A 21,374-nucleotide genomic window follows, 5' to 3' on the forward strand; every position below is an offset into this window, starting at 1 on the left:
AACCCTTTACCCCGGCACTAGTGAATTCTATTAGAAAGTAAAATATATTTTTGATTTTTGTTTCAGTGATCAATTAACCACTATTTATTCAATCCTAGCCATTTAAAAGAAAAACAATTATTACTGTGACGTAACATGGTGTACACATTTGAAGTGTTTCATCAGAACAGCACTTTATTCAACTCACGCCAACTGTACACCGTCGAAACAATTAAAACACTGATAACAATTGACATAGCAACAGGAGCCGAGTTTCACTTCGTTAAAATTTTCTGCTAGGTCGATCAGACAAAATAAACACGAGCTGAAATTTGACTCCGATTTTAAATAAACAATACTTGTCAAGTCGTTCTTTGTGAATCCGCATATTCATTAACCTTTCTGGGCAACGTTCTATCTTGCATTCACGAGGTTCAGCAATTGTCTGTCTATAGGCTAACCTTCGATATTTTCTGTATTTTTCCTCGTTATTTCCATTAGAATTAACTAGACAATGATCAAGTCTTTCGTAATGTTTACTTATTTGCCATCCATAATATTTTTATCTCATTCTAAGTGTTGAACCTTATGAGGCTGAAAGTATGTTATGCATGGGAAGGAACAATAAATTAAGAATCACTTGCAAGATCGTAGTTTATTTTGGCTGTAGATTTACTGTTATAAAATTAACTACACTCAGGCTACTTTACAACAGCGGCCATTAACTTGTGGTCGCGGTCCCCTGATATTCCGCGAGTCAACTTGGGGGCTCCGGACTGTCTAGGAAATTAAATAATTTTTCCCAGCAGATTAATGAAGCGTAATAAAGTATATACGTAAAATGCAAAATCTTAAACTTTAAATTTTAAAACGCTCTGTAAAAGTGAAGAAATTTGAAATTGGAGATTAAAAATTAAGTTAGTACCATTAGCTTGATTCATAGTAGAGCAACACCATCTGTTTGTGATGAGAGTGACTAACAGCCTTCAAAACATCCAGGCTGTTCGAAACGTTTCGTCTTTGAAGAATGAGATCACCTTACGAGAAAGTTAGAAACATCGACGGTGTAAAAGAAGCCGGAACCTTCGTGCGTTGACCTGTTTAGCAACTAGCAGTGCAGAGTGAACTTTACAGTGTGTGCGAAAACGGTCTTTAAGCGTAGTGTGTGTAAAGAAGGTCTAAATGAATTTACATAACACTACGAGCTCCGACAAAGTAGATAATTAATTAAAATATGGCAAGGGGTTCTTGCAATGAAAACGATGCAAAAACTTCGTATGCTTGTAGCTAAAGAAGGAAAACCTCGTACAATCGCTGAGAACTGATATTACCTGCTGCTAAAGTCATTGTTAGTGCAATGGTCGGAGAAAAAGTAGCGAAAGTTTTAAATCTGGTGACACTGTCTGACGACACGGTAAACAAGCAAATTCACAAAATTTCGTATAACGTAAAGAACATTTGATTGAAATAATTTGTAGAATTAAGAATTATAGCTTACATTTGGATGAAAGAACAGACTTTGCAAACAAATCTCATTTATTGTGTTATGTTAAATACGAGTTTGAGGGTAAAATTATTGAAAATTTGCCGCTAATTGATACGTGTCACTGCTGAAGAGATTTACAACAGTTTGAGCTAATTTCTGACGTCAAGTGGAATTCAACGGTCCAAATACGTCAGCATAGATGAGGTGTGTGCAACGTCTGGTAGACTAACCGGACTCATTGCACGAATGAGAAAAAATTACCGTTTAGTTACACGGCATCATGTTGCATTCATCGAGAAACTTTAGCCACTAAGAAGATGCCAGAAGAACTGGATAAAGTCTAGAATGAATCAGTCAAAATCGTAAATTCTATCAAAGCTATTTTGCTAAATTCAATCTTCTTGAACATCTTCGCCAGTCTATGGATGGTGATCATCATCGGCCTTTGCTTCATCCAGAAGTCCGATGACCGCCTCGTGGCAAAGAGTTGTCTCAGTCTTTCGAATTAAGAATTGAAATCAAAGTATTCTCCATTGATCTAAAAACCCCATTCGCATTCACAGAGAAATTGAATGACTTCTTGGTTAGCCATCTGCAGTCATTTAAATGCACTCAACTTGAGCCTTCAAGATTGAGGCATCACTATCTTTAATGTCGAAGACATGACCGAAGCAATGATCAAAAAGCTAGAATTGTGAGCTCATCCCCTATCAAAAAAAAACATGTAGTGCCGAGGTAAAGGATAAGTAGTGGCTATACATCTCTCCCCCAAGCGCCTACATGGCGTATAGTGGGACAGCTTATACTTTTTTACTGTTGGGGCAGTCTGCATGATATATGATACCATGGGCGTGATACAGTAACCCGACTGACGTACTAAATTCTTTATAAACCACGAAATATTTAACTTCTGGAATGCGACTGGACTCTACAAAGCGAGAAAATGAATGACGAACTAAAAGTAAGCTCGTTTTTATCATAAAAGCTGTGCGACTGGGCCGATGGGTAATGCTGTTTGAAGGTCGAGTAAGTTCTCTGCTCAGAAGGACGACACTTTTTCCCATGAACTAGTTCGCAAAAACTGATGAAATCCAATGGGAATAATTCCGTCTTCATTTTTATCGCCTTTTTCCTTTATCCTTCTAGTAGATTATCTCCCGCTTTTCTTTGTCCTGTGCCTTTTTCCCTTTCCTATCCCTACAAATTTATAAAGAAAATAATCTTATGAATCGAGCTACGTATTACGTTACTCAAACGTTTCTGACGTCCATAATAAAAAAGCTTCTAAAAGCTGATGAGAGGTGGCAGTACTTGTAAAGTAGACCATGTTGTCAGTACATAGAACAACATAACCTTTATGAGCGCAATCAAACATGCACACAAGCTAATATAAAACTATATTTTACGCTTGGCCAAAATGTCTGCTCTGTTTGCCGCAAAGAATCTTATGTAAAACTTACACAAAACAATGATGACAGCTATTACAAAGTCATCAGTTTCTCTGCTTCACTAAATATTGTCATAATTTGCCTTAGATTTAAACGAAGTCCATAATTAATTAATTAAACATAAATGTAGAAACATCACATTATTTTGGATTTAGCCAGTTTAGAAGCCAAAACAATCTGTTGGTGAGTAATATTTATATATATATATATATATACATTATCTAAGATTACGGACACATAATCGCAGAGGAACGGCTTAAAATACAAACATTATGTAGATTTAATCCTGTGTTCAAAAGCGCGTTACTGCAAAATGGTAAATTATTCCGTTGTCCAAGCCAAATGGTATTTAACAAAACATGTGAAAATAACATTGGTACAAATAATTTAAATTTAATACAATTAAGAATGACTTGAAATCAAAACCTTTTGAAATCTAACAATGCGTTTAGAGAAACATATAGGTCCTTGCTCCCTCCATCATCGCCCAGATGATGGAGGCAGCAAGGACCTCTGAAACGTCGGTAACCTTCGACCAAACTACACTGTACAACAACCCGGGAGACAGCCGCCATCTTCATGTCAGCATTGCTCACTGAAGCGTCAGTCAAATTTTCTTGCTACTACTTTACTCTTTCCCTCAAGACTCTCAAAACTTAATATAATTTTCTTTGTTGAAAATAAGGTGGTTTAAGTGATACTTTAGTGTTAGTAAAGTTTTACCGTCTCCTCGAGAATGGACGACCAAGGACCGACACTCTGAGGCACAAGATAGAGACACCGTCGCTAAGGTGTTAAATTATTTACTGCAGAGACGAAGAATGGCTGTTGCCAAGTCGCAAACAGGCACTGCTGATTTGTGTCGGTTTGAGGACGGTCGATTTCAAAGCGGAAGATATGGCAATAATGTAACCTATTTCGTCCCACAGCCGCCATTCGTTCGCCGCCTTCTTAGTGAAATTCTATAATAGTTGCGACAAGTGTTGTTATGTGATTTGAAGCTCCTTCAATGCACTGTCAATTCATTACGAACTGAGTTTTTAGTTGTCCCAAACAAAAGTTTTTCAACCGTTCCTTTTCACCAAGAAACACAGTAAAACATGTATAAGCTTGTATTCCTTAGCTGTTCGGTTTGTTTAAATATTGCATTATCGGCTATCCTAACTGAAATTTCTTGGTGTTTCTCACTACATTCAGCCTAATTCTGGAATAATTTCTAAGTAACAACTCCTTATACAGGGTCTACAATTTATGAGGCTGCGGTCGTGCCTGCATTGCGTGGTCGGCCGGCGCTCTGTTGATGTGGGCGGGAGTTGTGCGCGTTCTTCCGGTGGGTCACCGGCGAATTAGTTTCAGTGCCGCTAATAACAGCGAACTACGAATATTTCTCGTCACTAATACATGTTATTACATTAATTGTTCTTACATTAAATCACAAAAAATGTTCAAAGTGACTTTTTTGTGCTCACAGTCGATGTTAGCATTAAGATAAGTGTTTGGTGAACAAGTTATCGATCAGTGGCCTCCGCGTTCCCCGGACTTAAACCCGTGCGATTTTTACTTCTGGGGCATGCTGAAGAACAAAGTTTATGTAAACAATCCGCACACTGCAGAAGCACTTAAAGAAAATATTCGACAATTCATTTCGTCAATTTCCCGAGAAGAGCTTCGTCGAGTATTCCGAAACATGTTAACGAGATGTAAAGCTTGCCTGGAAGCACAAGTAAGTCACATTGAACATCGTTTGTGATTTAAGGTTAGAACAATTAATGTAATAACATGTATTAGTGACGAGAAATATTCGCAGTTCGTTGTTACTAGCAGCACTGAAACTGACTCGCCGGTGACCCACCGGAAGAACGCGCACAACTCCCGCCCACATCAACAGAGCGCCGGCCGACCACGCAATGCAGGCACGACCGCAGCCTCATAAATTGTAGACCCTGTAGAAACGTCTTACTTTCTGTAATTTTATTATTATTTTTCCGTTTTATTCGACAACCGCCTGTATAATCCCCTGACCAATATGAAAGAGAAGACATTATTAAGTAATGGTATTATTTCTTGTGAATGCACACCAGGCGTCTTGGTCTTCCGCCAGTAGTATTCCAGGCGGAAGAAGATTGTCATTCCTCTTTGTTTACTTAGGTATTTGGGGCTTTTCAGACTTTCAAGGTTATTACCTTCAAATTGTTCACGATTATCTCATTATAACCCTCTTCAACTAAACATTCAAAATCAAATATTTAAATTCGACGCCAAATAATATACTCTATTAAGTAGAAACAGCGCACTGAAGTCAACACAAGACCAACTCATTGACGTATATTATTATGTGTGACGGTTCCCCAGATATCAGATTAGCGGGACAAATATGGATTTTTTAAAGTGAATGTATCATTTTAATAAGTTCCTGTCACAGCCTGATTGAAGCTGGTGCACAGTGCTTGAATTACTGAGTCCATTCAATCAACTTTCCTTGTACCTCTCGCCCTACGGCGTGCGTGTTTTTGAAACACATCCCACATGACAGAGCACACAACACGATCTACGTTCACTATTTTTTAGTTAACTGATGGTGGACGGTTCTATGGCCTGTGGCATATTCTGATAAATGTTTGACAAATTGCTTTTAAGGGACTGGGTTCAGCCAATTATATAACTGTCTCGTTGATATCATTATTTGTTAACTGAAATGAATTTCTTTCCATGTAGCCCTATTAGTATGTGCTGTTGAAATTTAATAACTGTAATTATTATATAAATTTATCTGTAATCCACTGCCATTGAATATTGAAAGGTTTAAATCGCCAGGTACTTATCAATTTTCGACATAATTAATCTAAGTCGGATAGAGTATATTACTCTCTGGTACACACTGCAGAAGGAACGAATTGGATATTTTGCTTTATATCAGCATTTGAAAATCATGTGTTTTTGGAAAATTAGGGTGTGCTACGGGTAACAAGGTTTCAAAACACTGCTCTAGACTATTATCAACATAATATTGTTATCACATTTCTTGGTTTTGTATGATAAGACACAGAAAACTTTGTCTAAAAGGAAGAAAACTGTTTTATACCTCTCTTTTTCACCGGCTCATATACAGTAGGGATCAGATTACTTGCTAGCTGAGCTTCCTAGAGCTGTGGATAGTTGCACTCGGCACGGCCTGGTCGGTGCACGGAACGGTCGGGTAGAACGGATAGAAAAAGCGTTGAGGTCCGCGCGCAGTGCTTTTACCTTGCTCATCACCTTCGCGCAAAGAACTCGCAAGTAATCTGACCCTTACTATAGTTCAAAGTCGTGTATGAATAATAAATCAAAGTCAAATTATAACGTTTCAGATGGTGTTTAATTTTCGTTATTTAACCTTAGAGATCCTTTCCTCTTTGGAAGAAAGCGAAACAAAGACTTTAGGGTTAATTGTTTGAAGTCTATTTTTAGAGCTACGAATTTAGAACTCAGGGAACCCACCCTTAAAGTGTAATTAGCCAGCCTGCAGCTGCAAGCTACTTGAAGGAATCAGAAGGGGTCGATTGCAGACAAAGATACCGCGTTTCTGGACTCTTTGTTGCAGATCTCCCTCGTGGCTGTAAAATCCTCTAACTAAAACATGAACATAAAACTTTAAAGGCCACAATTCTGGAAACCAGCTTGATGTTGGAAATAATGCTGACATTCCGTGAGCACATTAAGTTAGTACTGCTTTATAACTCTGAACAGCAACGAAATTGGGTAAATGCCGACGGAATAACTGTTGTTTAATGACACTGTGCCTGCTATAATGTGTATTTAAATCTGTGGCACTCGAGGGATTGATTATCACTATATACATGCGTTACTCCGAGCTGGTAATGAAAGTATGATTCGTTATCAGAAATTTCGAAGATCAATGGCGGCTGTAACTAGGAATGGACGCTTCTCTGGACACATTTTCATCATAATTTTTATTGTATTGCGTTGCAGAAATTACCGTAACATTTTGACTATTTCTGTCAGAGGCAGACAGTGAGATTTAGTGTTTACAGCTTCAGAATCTAGTCTAAATTCAAAAATTAAAACATCGACACCAAAATACTGAGGGGTTGTTTTAAAAATCGTACAGCATATTTCTGTCAAAGATGTAAAAGGCATTATTTTTATAAATTGTGAAATTTACGTCATAAAAAGCAAATATCTATATTTTCAATGTGAATCTTGGTAATTTCACTTGTAAGGTAAGAAAACGGATTCAGGGATTTTAAAATGAAGTACTGACAGACATGTTTGAACCTAAGAGATGGATGGACTAAATTATACGATGAATAGGTTCATCGTTTGTGTTTAACATTAAGTATTGTCAGGGGGATTAAATGAAAGAAAATGTTATTTACAAAAATCCGCATAACATAGAAGATTAATATATGCAAAATTTGGTTCGGAATATTTCAATGTAGCTAGCGGGAGATGTCAGTTAAAGTGGAAGGAAAACATTAAGATAGATCTTATAGAAATAAAGCATAAAGGAACTGATTGTATTTAAGTGGTTATGGCTAGAATGCAACGCTGGGATTTTCTGGCCATGGATACAAAATTTCGAGACCCATACAGATAAAAGATAATGCTTTTTCTGCGTAGGGATCAATTCTTGTAGGGGAGTTAATAATTATAGTTTTCTGTCACAGCATATCATATGTCAATATGAGGTACATTGAAAAGGGAAATAAAGAGTCGATGGATACATTAAATGTGGCAAAGGACGTATAATTTTGCTTTTAGGTCTAAATGGACAGTTACCATTATTGAGGATTTATCTCTGTGAATTATCAAGAATTTATAAGCATTCCCATTGGCCACATTTTTTTGAACAAAACCGCAGGACATGTTCCCTCAATACAGCCCCAAAACACATATATGACCATATTAATGTTTAACAGCTACTGACCATCGTACAAAGAGAGTGTGACGAATACATATCCAGTCCCGAAAATATAAAATTGCAGCCATTTTATAGCAAAACGTGCCGAAAAAGACAAAAATTTTGCTTTAAATACACTGTTCAGAGCATGCAATGTGTAAGAGACTGACTCGCGGAGTTTAAAAATCGATATGTTATTTATATAATGCAATTACCTATCACGCTTTGTGTCCATATTCATAATCTTATGAAACATGAGCCTACGAATAATTGTGCTTAGATTACTGACAATATTTCGCTTTTGAAAATCTACGAGTCAACATCGAGTGACTTTATGACTATAAAATTAAAACTGACACGCAAGAGAAAATGTTGGAAACGTATCGAAATTTTGATTGCAGCATCCATTAAACAAACGCAACTCTATCTATCCTTCTGTATGCGTATTAATGAATGACCTTTTGTGAGTATTTGCGTGGAAGATAATATGACTTTCTGAAATTGGACACATTTTGACGGCGGAAAACGTAGTAACGGAAACAGAAAGTAATATAAATTGTTAAATATCGCAGAAATTATAATTTCGAACACTGATTATGCTGTACTGAAAAGATTCAAAGGATGTTGAGTGCTGTAAGAATGGCACAAGCGTTGAAAAACTGCAAGTCGGAAAATGTTGAAAAAACGTCTCGGATTGTAAAGTGATAAAACAAATAGCATTTGTACTAATAATTAAGGATCTTATTCCTGTAATCATATCCAGTCAGAAATTTAATATGATCAGTCCAATTTGCAACGGTTACGAAACTACTGATATCTGAATTAAAATATATTTCGAACTTCAAGCACAAAATTGGGGTCATTCATATGCCCTGCAGCACAGAAAATTTGACAAATGTGGTTTCAGTCTTATATTTATCTTGTATTCAAATTGCATGTTTCTCATTTAATCCCATACACGAAAATCTGTGGGGAAAATGGTCCGGTGATCGCAGTGGTCAAACGTACGGACCACCACGATCAATCCACAGGTCAGAGATCTGCTCACTCAGGTAGTACGATGTAATTACATCTGTAATCGTTCTCATGTCGTTCAAAGCACGTTTAATTTCTGTCCATAGCGCTGTAAATGTCGATACTTTCTTATATTACATTCATTCGCAATATCTGAATCCTGAATTATTGGCATAGAAGTCACTGGATACTACGCACAATACAACAACAAAGCAGACACAGATGTTAGTATAATATCTGAATAAAGGTCGCTGAATAAGGTACCAAAATACTAAAGAGTTGTAAGGAACACATCTGTCCATCTTACGCATGAATACGATTGTGTTCTGAAATCTTGCGCCGTGTAGGTAACTGACTAACTAGATGGCATAGGGAACCCTAAGGTTCATCACCAAATTAACCAAAGCCCACCACCGGTTGTCCCGGGCCACGCCGTGTAGTCTCACAGATATTAACAGACGTTTCGGAGGCGCTTACTGCCTCCATCATCAGGGATATAAATTCTTATTCATCCCAGAAGACGATCATTTTCATACTTCAAATGAAAATTACATTTTACCTGTACAACCCAAACAGCATCAGAGGCTCCCCATAGAGTGGTTATAACAAAGTAAACTCCTGCTGTTGTGTGTCCTGGGGCCGGACGAATGGCGTCATGATGTAGTGGAAGAGGAATGTTATCAGCACAGCGACCAGTGGTTTAATCAGTTACACAAGGCAACCCAATCAGCATCGACAATATCGCGTTAGACATGCTGTGGGCGATCATGATGTAGCCCACATCACCCTGCTTCAAGGCCAGGAAACGTACACCTAAAAGGCAGGGACACGTCATGATAACAAATATGTAATGTTTTGTAACGAAATATTTATGTTACAATGTTGTATTCTAATGTTTATATAAGATTCGTGCTTCAAACGCAAAAGAAATATCTGTCTGAAACGGTTTTGTTATAATCTCCACTTGCATTCTTGAAAAGCTGGTAGTGGCTCAGCTGGTAACGATATTACATTCTTTCACAGAACCCGAAATTCACCATCGTGTTCAGTTTCAAGTCAGTTTGGTGCAGTTTATTTTACGCTCTGTAAGTCCAAAATTCACTTTATGTTAACCCACCGTTCACAAAACTAAAAATTCTTAATTATCTACTACATTCAGGCTTATGTCAACCAAAATTTTGTATCCATCTTTTTATTCCTCGTCCGTCCTATCTATTTTACCTTTATTGATAAAAATGCCTTAACAATAACTACTGAAGATATTTACTTTTAATAATCTCCTCTAACGTCATCAGAAATTAGTTAGAACGGAGTGACACAGTCGTTTATCCAAATAGCAATGATGTGTTTGTTAGCCGCCTGTGACTGGCTTACACATTAACTGTAGTATCTGTCTGTATAATAAACAAATGCAGGTTGCCTGATTATCTTTAGCTCTTAATACATTTTTGATCTTGTCGAATAATATTCATCACTGTGTGTGTAAAAAAAATTACATTTTCCCGACGGGCAGTTACTAGCTCAGACACAGGCTGATGTAAACTGTACCATTTATAATTTCCTGTAAGTTACGTTCTTCAGACTGCAAATGGCGCACGGATCATTTTTCTGTGTCCAGCAAATACAAATGTACGCAAGCTTAGAAACGAAAATAAAATTAATAACACGATGGATACAGTATAAAACTCGGTATCACGTGACTTAGACTGACGAGACATTGTGCAGCACGTCACACACACTCGGACAAAAAAGAAATAGAGTTTGAGAAATGGATTTAATCTGTATAAAGAAGTACTAATACGCTTTAGGACACGTGCAAGCTATAAGTTATTGGTACAAAGATATGGAATGCGGAAGTAACATGTAACTGGCCATGATTAATATCAGATTTGTCTTCCTATTTATGATTTTTCCATCGTTAATTTTAGGAAGGACCGAAGCTGACATGTATAAACAGAGATTAAATATACAAGTGCGACAGTGAATATTTTATTCCCACAAAACCAAACATTCATTGACGAGTTAAGTAGTTAAATTTTCAAGGAAGACACTTGCACGGTGGGATATTTTGGAGTTAGTTTCAACACTGCTAATTCCATAATCAGCAATTGCGCAGGGTCCTGATAAAGGTACGTCCCCCTAATAGATTTCCTTAAAGTCCAATTTAAATGTTCTATCAACCATAAATATTTAATTGACCCATACTCCCTTTTGCGTGGCTGCTTTCCGAGAGATGACGTAAATTTAAAATTAGGTTCAGAGAAAAATGTATCAGAGCTATAAGAACTTTAATAACTGTTTCTGATTCCACAGAATCTTAATAGCACCGTCTATATGTGATTTGAAACTTCTGATATTACCGGTGGATGTGATAAGGTTACCCCATACTTGAGCTCCGTGACACAAAAAAAGGAAACACGACTAAAAACCTTGGTAAAGTCACATCCATGGGTGTTACAGTACTTCGGCGGTGACAACGAGGTATTTATTGACTGCAACACACAGGGGGAAACCAACTACACCGACCACGAAGGAGGTAGGCACCAGGAGTAAAAGGATGTGTGGTACTGGATTACGATGTACAGAGCCACTAGTAGGGCCACGAGTACCACTGTTTGCTTTCAACCCAGCCACCTGCAACAACGAAACGCTGTCTCTGGCAGCAATTTTGAAATTACGGCTCAGGGCATCACATTTTATGTAAGCATATTCATGCATTAATCACACGATCTTAATGAAATTAACGCTTGAAAATAATGTGCCAGCTGGCGAGGGAGTAGTGAACTTCATAACTTTACATACGCTATGTAAAATTAAACTCTCTGGCAAAACTTGATGCCATTTGGACTGCCTTCGGTAAATTAATAAAATACCATGCGCTTTCGGAGAATTAATTATTCATCCTGTCCATTTGCATTCTACAGATGAGGGTGAAGTCTCTCATAGTTATTTATTGGGGCCTGTAATGCAATACGGTCTTCGAGAGGAAGCAACTGAAACAAGGCGACATCGCTACTGATTTACTTCCAATAGCGAAGGCGTGTTAAAGACCAGTCAGTCACATGTTCACACTGGTAGAAGTTTACCGACGTTTCAGAGGTCCTTGCTGCCAGAATACCAGACTACACGGCGCAATAACCCAGAAGAAAACCGTCTTTATAACAGAAATGGGTTTATAAATGGTAATTGGATGACTAGATTATATAAAGAGGAATAATACTCGATATACGGGTATGTAGATAGACAGATACACAGAAAAATAGATTATGAATGAATAGGTAACGATAGGAAACATTTATAGATACACTGATGAATGGAAGGATTGGCCGGTGAATAGATATGCAGCATAAAGCCAGATCCATACACACATTACACACATACATGCATACATAAACACTTACATAAACACATACATGTGTACGTACGTATAGATCGACATGGATAGATGTTTTGGCTAATATCTAGAGATGATAAAGTTGCGTCATATTGTGATAAATATATATTTGTTTAAATCTTGTCAGTCAAATCACAATAAAATTCCTATTAAATATTAAAATATTACTAAAATTAACATTTAAATATTTAAAATGATGTTCTCTATCGAAATGTTCGACTTACATTAGATCATCACTTTTTAAACGACATGTTTCAGTTCTAAAAGAACCATCTTCAGGTGTATAAAATTATATAAACTTAAATATAATTTCTTAAAAGCAACTTTTAGTCAGATGTTTATCAGATTTCAAATGATGTTTTCTTCCAGATTTTATTGTATTTTATAATATCTTATTCGAAGTTGTTCTGTATGTACGTCGTGCTTAACATGGTTTTGTGGTCCAATGGTAGACATAGGCATCTGCTGGGCTGGTCATTGGCTGTACTGGGAAATGGCTGGGGTGGATACGTTCTGGGTGATCTAAGCTGGGAGTGGGCATGGGATAGGATGGGAATTTACCTTTGTGAAAAGGACCCACGGCACACATTCCATAGGAGGCTAATTAGGCCCCAGAGGTGGTCTGGACGTAACGGCTACAAGCAAAATCTGTTTCCACTTCCGGGGATTGAACCCTGGGGGTAAAATCCCTAGTCATACATAAAGCTGACATACTCGTATTATAAGTTGTTAATTCCTTAGGAAGTCCTTGTAAGAAAAGGTTTGAAAATTATGGTTTCAGATCTTGATATTTTACTGTGTTACACATTTGTTATATTTTAAGACTTTCCTACACGGTGCAATAACACGCCGAAAAACCTTTTGTCCGTTTCAAAATCATTCTTTACGTTGCTAAGTCACGTCATTTCCGAAGTCACGCAAAAACAAATGAAGACGTACAAGTTAAGTCACTTCACTTTTACTAAACATTTCTGTGCTGTTCTGTTTCAAGAAGTTCTCGAAGAGACACGCTCGTTCTTTGGGACTTTGGGATGGCGTTGAAACGAGTTATGTACAGGCTGAAAGCCTCGGGGAATGTCAAGGAATATTGCAAGCGAGGAAGCATGTCCTCTTGGGCGTCAAATCTGGTACTGATCCCAACGGTATAAATCGGCTGACTTGAGAACCGGCGATCGTGAACAGAGGCCTCGTTGCCGTGGCCTATTCAAAATATCATTTAATGCAGCGTCACGTTTGAAAATATTACAAAAGGCCACTCAAGTCGACGTTCTACCCCCAAAGGGCGAGACGGGTCTGTGGCATCTGTTTCCGGAAATGGGTTCTATTCAATTTTCCGTTCCTCTGACACTCCTTGAGAAGAGGTGTGTCATGTGCAGACTTTGCATGCTGGATATTTCAGGATTAATTTTTTGTGAAGTATACTCTGTTCATATTACAAATCATAACCTGTCATTATCACAAATTTCTGAAAAAATAATCAGTAATATATAAAAATATTTTTAAAACAAGGAAGCTTCCATACATGTTTAAAACTGCATTAGGCAGCTTTTAGAAGAAAAGATCGTGTAGAATGTGTAACGAAAACGAAATAACTTAGTATGTGGCACGAATCGCGTAATGAATCAGTAAAAATGTTGATCAGCTTGTTTGCAACAGCTACACTACCACAAAGAAACTTACTTTTATATTACGTTTTCTGCTCCAAAAACCTAACATGCTGAGCGTTTTCTGTATTGAGTCGTGGGACTGTCTTTTAGAGATATTTGAGGTTCTCAAGGCGGATGATAATGTTGGTATTCTAGATTTTAACGCCGTGTTGAGAAATTAAATGTCTCCATCTTCAAGGGAAATCAAGGAAGACGAAGACATCAACAGTTCTTTTTCACCGTTCACGAATCAAGCCTGTTCGAATTCAGAAATATTATTAACTCTAAAAATCTGGAATTAGAACCAAGATCCCAGTAAAAGAGTGGCCAAGATATACGAGTTACCGTGGTCTAAATTATCAGAGTGCTATATACTGCACACAGGATTTGTTCTTTACAGATATTAAAGATTATTGATAAATTCCTTTTTTAGACTGCATGTACGCATTTAAGTACCAATGAGCGACACAGGATTTTGTACGAAGTTTGAACTTCTGCTGAACCATGGGAGATACGGTGATTTTGTGTGCATTCGACGTTTATTTGTAAAACATATTATCATTGCACTACTACAAAACTATTAATAGTCTTTAGGTAATAATTAAAACAAAAATCAATAATTTTCTTAGAGAAAATATTCAGAAATATTTTAACCTGTTTGCGATAATAATTACGACATTAAAAATTTAAGAAATGTATTTGAAGTTTCAACAAATTGTCTGTATTTATAACACAGAGGTGCTCGAGTTTATAAAAAGGCTTAAATTAATACTAAAGCAGCCTAACTTGATTTATATATAATCAATGGTTACAGTGTAGCTCTTCTGAGTTCTTCTGCACTAGATAACATTAGAAATATAGCACCACTAAACGAAATCGATGTTAAGGATACAAATTAATTGAGTGGTAAGTAAATATTTTTCTCTCCTGCCACTTAAAAGAGTCTAGCAGGAAGAACACAAGGGTTACTTTAGAATCATGATGCTAACATAGGACCTTCTACCATGATCACCGCGGGGCGCGTCTCTTTCTAATCGGACTTGTAGTTCCGAGCCACTGGGCTAAAATAGTTGCCACCCGCGGCGACCCATGGCTTCATGCTTTGTATCTTAGTTCGTGAGACTGGTGAAGTCAAGAAGAGTGCGAAGATGAGTGGACCATGTAGCAATAATAGAGAAAGCGTATCAGTGTCGAGGCGTGTGATCAGTATGAACAAATCTACAGTAGCTATCATTAAATTGCATGCTCCAAGGCCACGGAAGGACTTAAACCACTTCCCAACGTACCGCAGTCTTCTACGAGGTGCGATCGGAAAGTTTCAAGACTGTGTCAATAGCGGGCGAACCGGATGTAGTACGAGCTTCTGCCTTTAGGGGGTGCGGCCTACATTCATAGTGAATCAGTGTGCCAGCCGGCATCATCGAATTAGCATTTGTTTCTTAGTTACGGGCGTTTTGGTAGTGCATTACACCGACCCTCCTGCGATTTCGGAATGGCGTTTGCATCAAATTTTGCCAAAGACTCGCCAAAACGGCTACGGAAACCTATGAAATGCTAAAGCAAGCATTTGGGGAGTCCGCAATACTGCGTTGCTAGCTTTACTACATTGAGAGGTGTAATGCATTCGCTCGCCTGGGTTCATCTGTTCGTGTTGCAACGTTGTGCGGTTTTGACATGTCCTTGAAGTACGCAAGTTCCTCAGTCAAAAATTAGGTGATTCACATAACATATTTATTTGTAGGGGTCTGTTTGCTTAACCACTTGCCACGTCAGTCATTCTATCTCGACTTTCTGAGAAAGGTTAATTAATGTTATTTGTATGCTACGGTTTAGTACGTTTAATGCGAAATGAAACGTTCAGTTTCAAAACTTTTTGCTACGTTAATCCTCACAAAAGCTTAAATAAATCACATACGTGTACGTGTTGACGTATTTATTATTACAGGTCGCTGTTTCTTACCAAATGTATATATTATTGCAGATTAGAAAAAAAAATATTTCATGGCTCTCTGCAAAGTATAGGCTTTATTAAAATTCGCTTATAATTCATTTTAACTGTATTGACGAAAATGGTTACCAATCAGTACATACAGGCCCACAGTATTAGTTTCCGAAATACAATATTATAAATATTGTTATTAGATTAATTGACTTCGTAAGCCATTTAAAGACACACTTTACTGGAATATGTGACTTGGATTACGATACGTATGTTAAGATAATGCAGACAATGGAAGACTTTGAGGCAAGGGAAAATTCTGGCAAAGTCAGAACCAATGAAGCTTCGTCTTCATCATAATCACTCCAAAACTTCGCGTTCCCAAGGAAACGAAAGGGAGATCCCACCAGTTATGATGGGGTAATCTAAACTCAGTAAATAACCTCGCGGGTAAATACAAATTCCTCACTCTGTAGACAAGAAAGTATTGGGGTGAATCTCCCTTCTGTGATCACAAATACAAAAGATGAAAAACCTATTTATACGAAGGTTTGTCTACCATAGACTTGACATATACTAGCCAGTTATTGGATCTGATGGTTTACGAAACCTAATGTAACATGTGTGCACTGATCAAATAAAGCAAAGCTGTCCTGCTACACTCCATTGTGACGCATGGCGGGGAGACGAAGAATAACTCCTACTCGTTCTTGACCTCACCACTAGATGGGTGGAGGGTGAATGGTCAGCGTCACACACGGCCGTGCTTTACTGCTGGGACAGCCTGTACCCATTGGATATGGGGCGGGGTGGGCCCCAGATCCGGTCTGGACTTATAGGATAGAAATAATTTAATTTGGTGCTGCCGGATATCGAAGTCCTGTTATTCCGTCAGTATTCAGACACTATATTGACTGACTGGTATTTTTCTACCTTTAAACATTATAGTTAAAAGGTAAATACAAAATTGACATTTATAAATATGCACTTAAATTTTCATATTATGTGAGTTAGAAGTTAGATCGAGAGGGTCATACAAATTACCAGCATAGAATTCATTTTAGTTATGTTTATTTAATGACGCTGTCAATAGCTGTGTTTAAAAGCGTCGAAAAATAAGATAAATAATTAATAAATAACTATGTCGAGATTAATGTTTCGAGCGTAGTTTATGTTACTGCTCAGATATTTGTCGGGAGAGTTCAGGAAAACTTCATGATACCTCAGGCATTATAGACGGTATTGGGACGAAGATTTGAATTAGAGACCCCCAGAATACGATGGAATCCTAACCAGTCAGCTGAAGCGTTTTATGTGCTGCGCAGTCCTTGTGACGTACACAATATGGATGGCGTCTCTTCTATAGCCTGACGGTCAGACATCGTGACCAAGTCAGGACATATATCCTGTATCGTAGAACTTTAATTCTGGAGAGTGTAATTAAACACGAATTTAAACCATAATTTGCGCACAAAGTAATATATCCATTTAAACTTGATGTTATGGTTTAAGAAAATAAATTTTGAAGTTTTCTATGCATTAATTACTTGTTATTTAAGAGCTATAATATATCGGAGAGCACATTATGGGATTACTGAGAGAAAATAGCGTTCTAACAATACAAATATTTCAAAACAACTTTTGAAAATAATCTCTTTTATTTAAAGCTCCACATGGATAATCCTCCAATGAAAAGTCAAAGTATTTTTAAAAGGAACTGTTCTTTCAAAAACTTTTGCAGTCAAAATTATTAGACGGCCAGTCACGGGCAGCAAGTTACAATTTATGTGCTAGTACCCGACTACTATTAAATCACTGCCTTTTAATCTAACACCTGCCGTAGATCGCATGGTATTATTACATTCGATACGGTTGTGTCGATAGTCACGACCACACAATATATCGCGTCTATTGCTAGAATTCCGCGCTGTTGGGCTGTAATAATTGGCCACTGTAGCACTACAGTCCCTGACATCCGAATAAAAATGAAAACTTAGGATTCACCGACAACTCTGTGCGCTTGTTATCATTACAGTAGATTCTCGATTGTCCGACTTTCGTTGTTTTATCTAACGCTCCATTTTATCAACAGTGAACTCGACATGTAGCGGAATGAATCACACTTCTCCCATAACGCAAATCCACATTTCACGTAATAAGCTGATTTATCGTTTTGAAGCTTTATATAATTATATACACCTGAGGATGGTTCTTTTAGGAACTGAAACATGTCGTGAAACATGAAAAATGATGGTCTAATGTAAATCGAATATTTCGATAAAGAAAATCATTTAATATTTTAAATGTTAATTATTGTAATATTTTAATATTTAATAAGAATTTATTGTGATTAGACGGACAAGATTTAATATATACTGATTTAGCTTGTTAAATTTTAGTAAATTAATTACATCGTAAACTGAGTTGATATTTACCATTCTGTATTATCCGACAGTCTTAGGTTACGTTTGGATTGAATGATAGGAATTCGAATATAAGTGTTTTAAGTGTCTGCAGTTTGCCAAAACTGTCAGCAAAGACTGGCTTTAGGATTCCAATTGGCTCATGATGAAAGCCAATGTTAATCTGTTTTGAGATCTAAAAACAACCACCACATTTATCTTTCCATACAGAAGCTGTGGTGCATAAAAATTGTTAATATGTACTAGGTTCTGAGAAACACATACTTTTCAAATACATTATTTGCGAATCATGAAACTGAATGACCTGTATGTTCATTTGATTAATATATGTAGTTTATTGGTCTACAGTTACTACTAGACACGACCCGTTGGATTTTAGCTGGGATGATTTCCTTCGTATCTTTATGTGCCACCTAATTCACCTCCTTTATCAATGCCATAACACTATCTTCTTCATTTGTTTCTCCCATCCATTTCAACTTCAAAAACCATTAAATATATCAGCCGTGCTATATACTGTGTTATTAAAACATTTTCTTCAACATTAGCACTTCTGAAAGTTGACTAACTGTTACATCATTGGTATAATACTGCTATCTAGCATCAATTTTCAGCACTATTAAGAATCTGTAAGAGGAAACAAACATTAATGCAAACACCAAATTAACATTTAAACAAGAGTGATACAGCTTAGAGATTGTGTTCTTGTAGTTAAGAAAGAATTAATTAATAATCACACTATTTGATACATATAAGTATGATACACGGTGTAGTATCTGTGTACGCAAGTTTAATACATTCCTTATTGTTAAAATAAAGTGAGACTGTCTCTCTGTGGAATGGAGGATGCTGACAGATCAATTCTCTATTCCCAAAATGAGGTTTCACCTGCGAGTAAGACATTGACTCTTCTGGGATTTTGCTCCGTGTAACCTGAAAGAAATTAACCTACGATTTAAAGGTGATGACTGCCTCTGAGTCTCCTTGATGATGGAGGCAGTTAGAACATCTGACACGTCTGTCAATTTCTTGGAGATTACACGTAGCAAAATCCCAGAAGACAGTTTTCTGTAGCCCTCCCCACATGACACGAGTGAATACCGAGCAGTGGTGAAATGATATTGACAGGGAAAAAATCGAAGGATTCTTCACAGTGCCATTTCGCCCACCAGTAAACCCACATTTACTGCCCTGGGAGGATCTTCACAATGACAAGCCGGCCTATGGTATGGGACGGAATATTTCTATATATTAATTCCACTTTTGAAATAACTAATACAGCACTAATGAAGTGAAATTTTATTTAAGAAATATTTTTTATGTTCACTCCATCGAGGTAACTGCGATAAATCAACTCGTGTTCTTTTGGGTGATTAATCAATAGCTATGTCCCTGAATTGTGGATTCTAGTGACAATGTGTAGAATGATAAGAGGTGTTGAAAATTTAACACAAACAAATATAATCCGGGTTGGAATCAAGCCATGATATTCAATGATCGCCCGACAAAACAGTGGTCGCTTTAAATCTCACATATGTGTTAATTTGTCACACGTGAATGTCTGGAATCGGTGACTGAACAATTCTATTCCCGCAGGGATTCAATTTCCACGCTGTTATCAAACAAACATTTTCACGATCGCTTGGTCCTTAGTGTGAAATGTTCTGTGCTCCATTATTACTGTACTACATCGGAGCGCATGTGTATTCAGAAGGTTGTTCACACTGCCGAGGTGCGGCGCTAGTGCTGCTAGAAATAAGACGAGATGTAAACCTACCGTAGTAGTAACGAGTATCGCGATGTACACCGTCGTGTGAAGTGGGCGTCATGTAAAAGAGCCATGTGGACGGGCGTCGTGAATCTTATCTTAGCAGCCACCGCAATCCTAGGTGAGTGTCTAATGACGAGCTATTGATATATATTCAGTTTTATTATTAGCGGCACAGTTTAAAAATATATGTTTATTTATTATAGGTTTTCTTAGTGCCCCACAAACTCAACTGGGGTAGGAATAATTATAAAAAATAATGAAATCCATAATAAAGAGCATTTGTCTGATGTGCATACTTAACACTTGATGAGCACACCACACATAACATCTATCTATCTGCACACTTTAAATATATGTAATTAATTAAGAAATAATATAATTACCTGATTTAGACCAAATATTTCAAACATAATTTAAGAATGATTTATTTCTTAAATTTAACTCAGACGTCCATTTGTAGTTTATTATTATTACAACTATTATTTTTTATTTTATGCCTTTAAAATAGTATTATAAATAGTCCTTGTACAAAAAATACACAGCTGCTTACAATATAATCATCAAAATTTATGTGAAATGTACAAAGCACTCATTTTTGTGTAGAAAATTTTACGTTAATATTAAATTATATCTTGGAAGCCTTTAGAAATTCAGTTCTTACCTCAAAGAAAACGTCTCCATAACAAAAACAAATTGGTTAATGCTATTTAGGGAAATAATCAATGCTTACTTTGTGAATCACTTAAACCTATTAATAAACTGTGAGCAAAATGTAGAGTTACTAATTATTAAAGCAAGTGGTACATATAATTACCACTGGGTTTTAAAATGTTATATACATGTAATCGTTATATACATGTGTTCTTTAAATAACTAAGTTACTTTTTGAAGAATCGATAAACAGCTAAAAAATTTCACTCAGAGTTTAAAACCTTTGTACACGTATAAGAATCAGGAACCTTTATCTCATAAATCTATTTAAACTATAATTCTGAGAAACATCTTGCATTATCTTGAATGTTAAGCTTCTTCATAACCAGTAGACTTAATGAGCTCACACACTTTTAGATACAAAACTTATAATTTGAAGTTTTTATTTAAACTAACATCTTGATAACTTATGGTTGAATTAGACAAAGGCTATGCAAGCAGAAGTCAAACTTTACAATTTCCGCTTTGTACAAATTTTGACCTCTAGAATGTACTTACTGACATGAAAGTTTCAACACTGTTTGTTTTTAATACAAGTTACACCATTAGAGTTCCAGAAATAAAACTAAAATCTACCAGCCACTTTGGAAAATCCACTCGCTTATAGACAATCCTCCATACAAATAATATTATGCCTACTTCCCATTGGTCGTCATTAGTTCG

The 21,374-nt window shown here is 36.8% G+C and overlaps 1 protein-coding gene and 1 long non-coding RNA gene across 10 annotated transcripts in view; one reads left to right on the forward strand and one right to left on the reverse strand.

The window, feature by feature from the left end:
- LOC110828739 (uncharacterized) overlaps positions 1 to 21,374 on the reverse strand; it is a 573,656-nt gene that overhangs the window by 22,404 nt on the left and 529,878 nt on the right. The gene's annotated exons all lie outside the window — the stretch shown is intronic.
- Positions 20,002 to 21,374, forward strand: part of LOC110828738 (uncharacterized) — a 104,983-nt gene continuing 103,610 nt past the window's right edge. For all 4 annotated transcript variants that reach the window (XM_022061723.2, XM_022061724.2, XM_022061725.2 and 1 more), the window contains exon 1: positions 20,002 to 20,118. In XM_022061723.2, coding sequence (XP_021917415.1) covers positions 20,070 to 20,118 — 49 coding nt within the window. In that variant the 5' untranslated portion in view covers positions 20,002 to 20,069. The remainder of the gene's footprint in view (positions 20,119 to 21,374) is intronic.

Source organism: Zootermopsis nevadensis, unplaced genomic scaffold (assembly GCF_977971745.1).
Source record: "Zootermopsis nevadensis isolate Lab colony 2312 unplaced genomic scaffold, Znev_1.0 Znev_ptg000029l, whole genome shotgun sequence".
NCBI lineage: Eukaryota > Metazoa > Arthropoda > Insecta > Blattodea > Termopsidae > Zootermopsis > Zootermopsis nevadensis.